This window comes from Botryllus schlosseri, chromosome 4, assembly GCF_051294905.1.
Source record: "Botryllus schlosseri isolate E-star chromosome 4, Bs_hap1, whole genome shotgun sequence".
NCBI lineage: Eukaryota > Metazoa > Chordata > Ascidiacea > Stolidobranchia > Styelidae > Botryllus > Botryllus schlosseri.
In genome coordinates, this window is record NC_137239.1 from 27,421,400 (window position 1) to 27,433,406 (window position 12,007).

The following is a 12,007-nucleotide window of genomic DNA, read 5'->3' on the forward strand; positions in this document are numbered from 1 at the left end:
TTCTTCATTTCTGGTTGGAAGTAGCTTGACCTAATAAAAACTTTTTGACAAATTTTCACATAAAATATATTTTTTTAACGAAATCTGGACCTATGGAGAATTACAGTACTTACATTCAGGGCATGGTATGATATGGTATGGGACAATATTTCGGTATGGAATAGAGCAGGGGCGGGATTTTGTCCGGCCCGCGGACCGCAGTTTCCCGTCTTAGATGACAATGTGGCCCGCGGCCCCAGTCCGCCGAGATTCCTGCGACTTGCTTAAACGTCAAATTTTAGTGACTGTATGTTACAATATATGTGTGTGCGCAGCGTGCGAGAGTAGAGCTTACGCGTTAAGTTCGTCGAAGCGAGAAGACTTGCATCATCGGCAATTACCATATACTCAGCCCTACTGAATTGATATATTGGTGAATTTGGGGAACCGAGCTTATCGAACGCCATGAAACTTAATTAGGGATTGCACCGTGTGTTGAGGAGAGAGAAGCTGACATGGCGGCGGCTGTATGATAATGCTGTTCTCAAAGCCACATTGTGTTCGTCATTATTGGCGAGATATGGCTTTGAAGTGACATTGCTGTCCTTAAAATACATTCATTAAATGCGATTTATTCCTTGCATATGAGGATAAATGGGCGAATAATGTATCGATCCAGCAATCCGGCCCGCCAAGAACTTAATTTTCCCATATCCGGCCCAACGAATGGAGAAGTTGTCCGCCCTTGGAATAGGGGATGTGCAAGCATGGTATGGTATGGAATTGTTTTTCCATACTTTTCCCATGCTTTCGCAGTTTTGCCACAACCATGGCAATTATCCTACTTTCGATTTATCAAATTGATTGCATAGCCTACTTGATAAAATCGCTCACTGTCTAGTGTCTATGTTCAATTGTTCATATATCAAATTGCGATTCATGACTCACCCACACCGGTCGATGTCTATTTGAAGACAGCAAAGTTACCCAACGCGCATTTATGAAGGTAAATAATATGAATGATAACTCTGGTCAACACATTTTTTGTAAGACAAAATAAGAGTGGTTTTCGGGGTTTTGGAGGGCACTGATTCCGAATACGACCTTAGTTTTTTCAAATTGCCTCGTGTTGTGGAGATAACCCATGGGGCTATTTTGACAAAAATCTCCCATTTTCGCGGTAATGACTAGATATAAAATCGGCTCAGTCGTACTATAAAGTTAAGAAATTCAATCTACCTGTTATTTTTACACAGACTTTCACGGATATCATGTAAGCTACATAAAAAACTCTAGTCACGTAGCCTATATAAGTATTTACCTGGACCAGGGTTCACCAACACGCGGGCCGCATGCGGCCCGCGACCTGATTTAAAATTTCGGAAGACCACTTATAGGAAAGCATTTTGAAATGTTGAGATTCGTTTCAGTTTAAATACAATGTTGTTGTTCAAAGTGTGGTATTCTCTTGTGCTCAATATCACTATTCGTGACTCGCTGATGCGGCTTCGGCGATGGTAATATCATTCCACGGAGGAAGGATTTGCTGATATGAATGGGCATATTACCTTGACGTGCAATGGCCCACCAATGCCACGACCGAGAAGCTTAGAAAATGACTTAAGGCTCCGCAAAAGACCAAGCTTTACGACAGGGGTCACCAACAGGCGTTTCGCGGGCCGCATGTGGCCCTGGCCCTCGACTTGATTTGAGGTTTCGGAAGAATGCTTAAAAAACCATTCTTGAATGCTGAAATTGATTACAGTTTCAACATATTGTTTTTGTTTCAAAATAAACTGTTCTCCTGTGCCAACATCACTATTCCTCACTAACCGAAACGGCTTTAGCGATGGCAACTATTATTGGCAACAGCATTCCATCGAGGGAAAATTAGCTGATATGAATGGGCTTGGCATATTGCCTTGACGTGCAATGGCCCAGACACTGATGCGTAGAAAACGGCTTATTTTAGGGCTTTTTCGCCTTAAAATCAAGCTTTACATGGAGTTGGTATTTCATCTAGTTACGTCTCTCGCTAGCCCCAATATCGATTCCATAGTCACGGAAAAGCGTTGCCAGATATCGTGCACAACTCAAAATTCAGAATAAAATGAAATTGTTTATCATGATTTTTGTTGTATATGTATTTTCTTGATAAAATATTACTCCTTATGTGGTAACTATTTGCACATCGCCTATGTAAGATAACATGCGTTGTATTAACATAAAGCTTTAAATCGTGGTTGCTAAGCCTATATTTTATATTGATATTGAATTTATGCGGCCCGCGACCGCTACCAAATTTGAAAAGTGGCCCGCGACCCTTTTTGAGTTGGCGACCCCTGCTTTACTAGGAGATAGTTCTCCAGCAAGTACTGTGTCGAGCTAACCCCAATATCGAATCTTTAGTTCCGGCGTGGCCAAATCTGTGGCAGTAGAAGGAAAATTATGTTACCGTCGACACTTATTTCGATTAGGATGTGCTGGCGGCCGTCAACACGCAAATTGAATATACGAATTGAGTCCCTAATTAATGAGAGGTTTGAAGTATTCTTGAAATTTTCTTCGCGCCAGGTGCGGTTCCATGCGAGTTGATTTTCGATTTTAATTTAGTAATGTTTGTTTGTTTTGGGGTATTCATGGTGTTTGTCGACTGCTATGGTCATTTACACCAGGCCGATATTCTTCATATTTTCCGTAGCTGCCGACTTATAGCACGGCCCACCTCTAGGCTTTTGTAAGACACCGCTGGCGCGGATGAGGTGGCGAGGAGGAGCCTAGGTAAACCTTCAACACTTAGGCATCGGAAGTCGACCTCGGCCGGACTCGAACCCGCACCCATTGGTGTTGCAGCCGCGGATTATACCACTGCGCTATCTCGCCACCAATAATTTAGTAATGTATTCTGTAATCTAAGCCCCACAGTACAGATGCGAACAGCACGGGAAAATGATGCGCCCCATAAAGGAATACCAATTTGCAATCGTGTTCTCCTCCTGGCGAAGGAATTTTGTTTCTGGTAGGCCTACATTTGGGCAAATCCAACATGTTTCCATTATATTGACAATCCTGATGGGATGTCAAGAAATAATAGCATGCAACAAAGAGGTCTAATACCAATTGGACCACCCAAAGATGCAGCACAGCATTATTGGCTTCCCTAAATTTTCGAAGACTCCTCCTGCATCAACTATCGGTAAATTTGATGATATGGGCTGAGAAAGGATAAATATATGATCGTAATATGTGAAACTAACGAAGTTCATCACTTGAGAATGTGAAAAAATTTTCGCGCTTGGCGCGACCAACAAGGGGTGCCCTGGAGTTATTTGCAACAGGAGTGCTCACGATGTCGGTGCGCAGAGTAAACCGTTATGAGTAAATAGATTGGTCTGGAGCTCACCGGCAATGGACATTGACAGTTTAACATGGGGATTCGGCCTGCAATTAGTTCATTACGATTGTGCACTGGAATGCAGCCGTAGCCAACATAAGTAGGCTAATCGAAATGCGGCCGTGCATAGCAAAATAGCACATGATACAAACACATAAATAATAACAATAAACACAAAATAGCACATATTCACATCTTCTTTGGTTACTGAAGAATGTTGTCAGGTACCGTGTGCACGTGTGCAACTCATAGCTCAAAATAGAATGAAAGTGATGATCATGATTTTTTGTTGTTGTATTTCCGCAACAAAATATTATTTCCTTTGTGGTAACTATGCCCGTCTCCCCTGTTAGAGAGGACAGCACTGTACTGACGTAGAGTTGTCAAAACGTGGCTGTTAAACTTCTTTGCCTATTTCTATCTTGATATTGAAGTCATGCGGCCCGCGGCCTCGAAGAATTTTGAAAAGTGGCCCGCAACCCGTTTTGAGTTGGCGACCTCTGACCTAGATACTCAAATAACGTGGCATTACTTCGATCGGTTTTACGTCAACCACCTATTGTAAATTTGAAATAATCAGTTGGAATATAATATTATATTTTAAATCACAATTGTTTTTTGTACGATTTTCGTCTGTAAGCTATTTAAGTAAGCTAATTAGTGCAGTTTCTCCAAAGATTCCGGTAATGGTCTGACATAATATGTTCAATTGTTCATCTCATCTGCCCTGATATCCTTCTTTTGTTGTTCTGATGTCTTGGTAGAACCTCTCCCCTTACTAATCAACAAGATGATCAGGAAATATATCAGGATGACTGAACAGGAAGTGAACTTTTATGCTCATGTTTGTGTTCAAGTTTTCGATATGCATATACGAATTTTCAGACCAACTGTTTGTAGTTGGGTGCTTTGTGATCATCTAAAAAGTTTTAGTTACTACATCTTAGGAGAAATTACATGCAGTGAACTCCTTCCTAATGTGAAATTCGCATCTTTCATCGGTATTCGAATATACCAGATACCAGATTTAGCTTCTCGTTTGATAGGGTTACTAGGTATACATACTTTGTTGACTCAGCGGAAAATTATCCATTTACCACACAATAGAAATGAGACGCATATGCGTATTGCAATTAAGCCTTTCAAGGATAAATTTTATAGTTTTATACTCCTCTTTAATGTTGGTAGAATGACCAATTGATGCAGGAGAATTGTATTTCCGTTGTGCTAAAGTACAATTTTTAGGCTTGACAAACTGCTTTTTTGACAAACCAATATTTCGCATCAGGTCATGTTAATATTGATAGAATGACCGAGAATGACATGAGGGTTCTTCATAGTCAATAATCTATTTATGCTAGGGTTGCCATACGTCCGGAATTTCCCGGACATGTCCGGAATTTCACCGAAAAATCTGCGTCCGGGAGGAATTTCTAAAATATGGCCAAATGTCCGGAATTTTGAAGGCTTTAAGTAGGCTCAAAAGATTTTCGTAAATCAGCATAAACAATATTATATTCAAGCAGATTTATGCTAATAAAAATTCTTCTTCGTGCCGCGCGCGAGTTAATGCAACTTATATTGATATTAGTATGAGCACCACGCAATCACTCTCGCCCAAAAATGCAATCAAAATAAATATAAATAACCATTATTTACTGAAATAAGTCCGATTGTAACCGCAATGATAAGCTAACGGTATATTCCTAGACTTGGTTAAGTAGAGCTACCATATTTTGGAAATCTGAAAAGAGGACACTTTTTCAACATTTTAAAACTTTCAAAACCGGAGGAAAATCCTGAAAAAATGGTAAAAAAGGGCAACTTTCCGACCGAGCTCCCGAAATAGCCGCCGGAGCGTTACTTCAGTACTGATTTAATGTATCTCAGTAGAATTTCGCCCTATATTTAACCAAAATTCTCAAAAAAGAGGACAAAATCTCAAACAAGAGGACATTTGGCCGTCCTCCGAGGACACTTTCAAAAAGTCAAAAAATAGGACAAATCCTCTTGGATGCTTCAGTCACAGACAGTGGTTCCAAATCTTGGGGTCGTTTGCCTTTATCTGGGAATCGCGATGATGTTGGACGTAATCAGCTTCCTAGGCCGTGAGTAAGTTTGGGCAAGCTGAAATTTTTTAGTTATTAGCTTCAGCTTATCAAGTTTTGAGCTTGGCCACGGCACATTTTCAAGTTGGAAATGACGTTGCCACCATAAAAAGTTGGAAATCACCGAATGTGCAACCTGCTGGTGCATTTTATAGTAGCCTAATATATGGAAAAATCAATATTATCGACAGAATTCATTGATAAATTTTAACAGCCAAATGCATATAGTAAGTGCCCAAGAAGGTACACCGATTACCCTCTGGTGGGCCCAACATCTGGGCTTTATTTGGGCGGAAGGGGACAGAAAAAATGTTGTTTCAGACCTGATTAAAACAAACAACCAGATAGCCGCACCGACTTAACAGTATAGTAGGGCTGACAAACACAATCCGGACAGGCCAGACACGGCCCGCCAGACGATTTCATCCGGCCCGTGGACAAATTTGTTGCAGACCCTGGCAAGTAGCAATCACCAGATATCACATTACAGATGACCCAATTCATGGTCTATGTTCCACTCCATTCGTATACAGTCGATGGGCAATGCTTTGCTAGTGTGACGTCATATTGACAAACAATGTGTTACACCTCATTTTTGAATCCGCTAGTGGGCGCTAAAGGGTGTCCGGAATTTGCTTTACAAAAATATGGTAACCCTAATTTAGGCGCAGTATAAAATTAGAAAGAACTACGATTTTCTTCCTGCCACGTGAAATATTTAAGGGTAAATACAGTAATTTTGGGCTTTTTAGGGGTATAAATATCTTCGGACAAAGAGCCAATCTGACAAAACTAATGTGATATTCGTAATCAGCAACCTCAAAACCCCAGAAACGGCTCTCAGATGTTCTGCCGAAAAATATTTTTTCATTTTGTTGATCAGTGTAATTATTCCAGTCTAAATATCATAAAAACGAATGATATTCGAACGATATCGCGTTACAACTTGCCTTTCGCTTATCGTAACTTCCACTCCGCAAACTATCATCGGAGTTTTAAAATCGTATACTCTGAGAATGTAGATGAAGCTGCATGAATATTTTTAACAAGTTGTGGAACTTGAAAATAATTTTCTGCGCTTTGAGAGCAGACAGCGAAAGCTTATGGGCGCTACTGGGACATCCCCGGCTAGGCATTTACAAAGCTAAAACACAGAAGATATCTCGATTTTCGCAGAGACTTCGCCATACATGGGCATTTACAAACGAAAGCACAAGATGAATGGGATTTTCGCTGTGATTTCCGTATATATTAAATGTCGTGCATCTATAAATGGTAAATAATTGTTATTGAACAGAATTTTAGTTGGGGCAATGCCCCGGTTGCCCTGACCTATAGGACGAGCCGCCACTGCCTTTATCTTATAATTGCGATTAGAATTATACTTATTTCACAAAATGATGGTTATTTTGATTTGCTTTGATTGCATTTTTGCGAGGGCGGTGGATCCCATATTAAGTACAATATATATGTGACACTGAATCGCGAGCAACGCGAAGAAAATATTCAAGTAGCGTATATCTGCCTAATATTAATACTGTTTATGTTCATTAATAATTTTTTCAGCAGCCTATGCTTCAAGCCTTTAACATTCCGGACAGTTGGACATATTCTATCATTTCCTCCCGGACGCAGTTTGATTAGTAAAATTCAAGACATGTCCAGGAAATTCCGGACCTATGGCAACCCTACATTAGGTGGTCTAAAGAGTCCGTACATGTAGGCCTACTTTAGCATTGCGGCATAATATGGCCGGAAACGTTGCTAATTACCATGTTGATATATCACTTTACGAAAATGTAGGGTGGGAACTAGCGATATGACGTCAAGTAACGCCATAGGTTCACGTTTGCGTTCAGTCAGAACCCTTTAAAAAGGTTCGCATTCACACAAACCAGAACCTCTCAGGGGTTCGCACCATCCACCAAGTCTTTTTCTAATTTACTTTGATTAAAAAACTTTGTACTTACAAATATTGTTCTAATCAAATTATGCAAAGCTGACAATTTTCGAGATATTCAACTCTGACCACCGCCAGCAACCTTTTTAATCATAAAATTTTATCTGCCCAAGAAAAAATATCTCGCATTTCTCAATGCACTGTGCAGGCCGAATATGGAGCGGAATATACAATACCACCAACACAAATCTAGCATCTTGCACGAGGGAGATTTGAAACGGATGGAGTAATTTATTTGCATAACGTTTTTCACGTAGAAAGGTTCACGGTGGCGAACTATATGACGATGTTCCTTTCTGAACCGATATCTTCTTTTTTCCCACTGCTCGCCGGCCTAAAGAGCACCCCTTGTAATTCGGAAGCAAATTAATTCAATTCCGGCATTCAGGAGGTTCTGACCCGTACCACCAATTGGCAAGATTCGGAATACTTCGCGTTTTGTTGAGATGATCGCCTCTCCTCAAACGTCGGCACAAATGATACAAGCCAAATCGTTCGTACTCCAACCAATCGTCCTGTACGTCTTTATGGGTATACTCCGGTAAAGATGCGACACGAGGCATATATTGAGTACCGAAATTGAATCCATATCGAGGAAAGGTCTGCGCGCCAGGATCCGTCCACCACTTGAAATATTCTATATATGCCGTGTCGTTCCGATCGAGGTAACTTAAATAATCCGTTAAATATTGCGGAGTTTGGAAATCTTCGACGAAAATATACGACCCCCTCGGGAGAATCTTTTCCACGTCTGTTCTCCTTGGTCCGTGTATCACAGGCACCGTCCCGGATATGAAGCTATTGAATATCGTTTTCTCGGTGAGATAATCGGTGCAATGGAGGGAGTTTTCAAATGCGAGATAGAATTTGTAGGTTGATAGAGTTTGGAATAGAATTGTGAAGTTGAATGAGAGAGGTCTGCCGGCGCATTTTCCGTATTTTGTGAGCTTGAGACCTTGAAGAATAGAATGTCACTTCTTAATTTTTGGATGTGAGACGTGATACACAAGTTGAAACAATGCTTTTAATTTTGTAAGATCAGTAAGTATAAGCAGGTTGTCATCCACATGGATCCCAAAATAAGGACAGTCAAAAAATGAGATTCGGATTAAAAATGAGTTTTTGTACAAACTTTGTATTTATACGAGCCGTGGCATATCACATTCCATACTTTGAGCCAGAAATAACAATATGTTCCAGCAACTCCTCGTTACTAGAAAGTGCTTCATGTATCTCACTACAGCTCCGGTCTAGATATACCTGTAATTGTAGCTTGGATTTCAATTCAATTTATCGCTAAAAATTTCATCATTTCAATGCACCACAAGACTGCGGCACAATGAAAGATAGGAAGGTATCGAAACGACTTTGAGCAGTCACTAAAATCAAACACCCACCTGGCCCAGGCGTTGAAGATTAAGACGAATGTACACTGAATGAAAAGTAAAAGAAGATAATATAATAGGACAGGTCACAAAAAAGATGACATGTGTCGTGCTGTCTATACCAGTGGTTCCTAACCTTTTTCGACTAACCGCCCCCTTTCAAGCTCCACGCCGATCATCCCCCCCCCCCCAGATACTGGGAACCGAAGAATGGGCATACAAACTGTAATCACCGGCGAGTTGACAAAAGAAATAATCAACTTTTCGGCTCGGCCTCGAAATTACACTTTTACAGCTCAGTTTTCGTGAGTAGACTTAAAAAAGGGTCATTTCTCCGCCCCCTTCGTTATTTTCGCTCCGGGAGGGCGATGTCGCCCACGTTGGGAACCACTGATCCATACGGTCACTCACTGCCCTATACCTATCTCACCACTTAGCAGTCAAATCTTGTGGTGTGTACGCCACGGGAGTTCCTTTCATTTAAGATGTCATAAAATACCGACGCAAAAGCATAATTTAAAAATATTATGAAACACAGATACCAGTGGAAAACGATCGGAGTTCTATAGTTGTTGAAAATAAGGACGAAAGTCGAAAATAAGGACATTTCCTAGAAATAAGGACGATTGAGTTTTCTAAGACCTGGCCCTTCGAAATAAGGACAAATCTTATAAATAAGGACGGTATGGCATCCCTGCCTATAGTGCTGTGATCCGTGCGCATGCCGGTTGCTGGACTTCGACTTGCGCTTTGACACCCTCATGCGGTCATTATCTCACGCGAATTTGCTCTTCAACATTGCCATCATAGTGTCCTATATGGTGTCGACCAGACATGGGGTAATCACGATTAGTAATCGTAATCGATTACGACGATTACAGCATTTTCAAGTAATCGTAATCGTAATCGATTACATTCGAAAAAATCCCGAAGTAATCGTAATCGACTACTTCCAATATTTAATCGATTTCTTTGTGAAAGAACGATTACTTTTTATTTGTACAAGGACTGTGACATAAACTGAACACTCGTGAACAAGGAAGATATATTATACCAGTTATTGAGAGCACAAACGTTCGATTTTCAAATGCCACTGCTCATTATTACGTCAGAGGTAGCATATTAGCTTTGCTCGTCATTGCGTAGGAAGTGTCCAGACTGTCCACACATAGCAAATAGATATTCGATGTAAATTAGTGTGATTGTAAGAAAACCCACCGTGCTGTATATCGGTTTATCAATATATTTCAGACGCCACTACCTTGCATCAGGATAATTAATCATATTCACCTCTCTGCGTAAGTTAAAATAGCAACTTTTGTATCGATGTTTGGTTATGCTTAGTTAAACTATAGAATGTAATAGTTCTAATTCTATAGTTAAATGCAGTTTCACCGTTGCTGCTTGGCGAGCAGTAGGCCTATGGTACGAACGTACAGCAGACAAAGTTTAAAATTTTGTACCCGTCAAATAAAACATTACATTTTCCACAAGGAAGCATTAAAATCAACAGCTGCTGATATACATCATAACTGGGCCGTTGTTTGGCCGTTTCTCGTACTGGCACCTGCTTGCATTACATTATCTGCATTAAGTTGAAGGCAGAATTTTATGTTCACTTTCTGTTATTCTCATATTATTCTACTCACAACGGGCGCCAATCGCTATTTCACAATTGGTTGGGTTGTAGCTAGAATCATGATCAAAACAGCAAAAGCTTCCCCCAACCAAACTTTGGTCTTGGGCCCCCATAGGGTAGTCAATTTTGAAGTTGAAGATTTAGTTTCGTCAATAATATTTGTAATTGCATTATATTGCATTTTTAGTCCTATCTCAGCGCCCGATGGTCTGGTCAGATTTACCTGGAGAGCGGGGGGGGGGGGGGGGGTGTAATTCATAATTATAACATCTGGTATCTTGCAATAATTACTTTATTGTATGTTGTTAATTCGTGACCTCCGGTCTGTTATATAGCCAAAAGATATTGATTGTAGTGGCCCAAACAGCATTCTAAAAGAAAAACTTGCGTGAGACGCACACACAAATTGTCATGTCTAATGCTCTGTGGGTACCCGGGTGGCATTTGCATCGTGGGTTTAGATTGGAAGGAATGGACTGCTAGTCACGCCCACCTAGCGCGGCTATTAACAATGGACACATACCCTAAGATTTGGCCAATGTCGTTCTTTAATAGCACACTTCGTGGAGTCTCATGTTGGCCGAAACTGCATGTCTTTTGATGTGTCGAGGAGCGGTATTTACTGGCACCTAAATGCATATTGCTATGAATTATGCATGCTTTATTTCTTGAGGGGGAGACGTGTGCATTTCGAAATCAAGCTATCTAGAAACATTTAAATCGCAAAGATCAAAGAGAAATTCCAAGTTAATGAAATCTCTCGAAAATACTCTATAATTTTTGTTGGTTGACAAAATACTTTTGAGTCCCCTCCAACCGCGCTCCCCACCCTATTGGGGAATTGGGGGTGCGGCAGTTATGGACCTGGCAAGAATGCAAATCATTGGGTGCGATAAACTGTCCTCTATAAAATGGACAATGGGTACATTATGACGTAACTAGGAAATGTCCCATCTATTTTAATGACAATTGTTATATCATTGGGCCTTTCCAGCGAAATCCATGTATTGTCTTCCAATATAACTACTGCGATGCAAAATAAATGTAATCTTGAGTAATCGTGATTACTTTTCCAATGTAATCGTAATCGTAATCGACTACTTCCCGATTTTGCTGTAATCGTAATCGTAATCGTAATCGCGTGATTCAGAAGTAATCGTAATCGCAATCGATTACATTCATGAAGTAATCACCCCATGTCTGGTGTCGACACAAGCAAATCTCACGGCTCAGTGAAATTGTATCACATCACAATTTCCATTTGGCTACAGGCAATTTGACGGTCATTTTTGACCGGCTTGCCGAGCATTAAATTTGGTAAAACAGGTATCAATCGAAAGCTGACTCTGCACTGATGACGAAAATATAAATTTTATTCCGCTTGCGGCCCTGGAACCCCCACAATCAGCCTCGAATTTTTCATTGTTATATAGGTTGGCATTGGGACGCAACAATGCTTTTTGGACCTTTTTCTCTTGAGCTACACTCTCGTTTCGCCAGACAGCATTGTTGCGTCATGAGGTTCTCTCTCGTTTCCCCAGA

General features: G+C 40.6%; 1 protein-coding gene and 1 long non-coding RNA gene across 6 annotated transcripts in view; one reads left to right on the top strand and one right to left on the bottom strand.

Moving 5' to 3' along the window:
* LOC145438363 (3-galactosyl-N-acetylglucosaminide 4-alpha-L-fucosyltransferase FUT3-like) overlaps window positions 1-12,007 on the bottom strand; it is a 51,667-nt gene that overhangs the window by 21,242 nt on the left and 18,418 nt on the right. For 2 of the 5 annotated variants that reach the window (XM_080315762.1, XM_080315763.1), the window contains exon 5: window positions 7,653-8,396. The exons of 1 other annotated variant lie outside the window; for it this stretch is intronic. In XM_080315762.1, coding sequence (XP_080171888.1) covers window positions 7,813-8,396 — 584 coding nt within the window. In that variant the 3' untranslated portion in view covers window positions 7,653-7,812. Of the gene's footprint in view, window positions 1-7,652; window positions 8,397-8,838; window positions 8,874-10,988; window positions 11,095-12,007 lie in introns of those variants that run through there. 2 more of the 5 variants (XM_080315765.1, XM_080315764.1) reach the window with 2 other exon arrangements.
* LOC145438386 (uncharacterized) overlaps window positions 2,299-12,007 on the top strand; it is a 226,414-nt gene continuing 216,705 nt past the window's right edge. The window contains exon 1 of the long non-coding RNA XR_013914923.1: window positions 2,299-2,741. This is a non-coding gene — a long non-coding RNA (uncharacterized LOC145438386). The remainder of the gene's footprint in view (window positions 2,742-12,007) is intronic.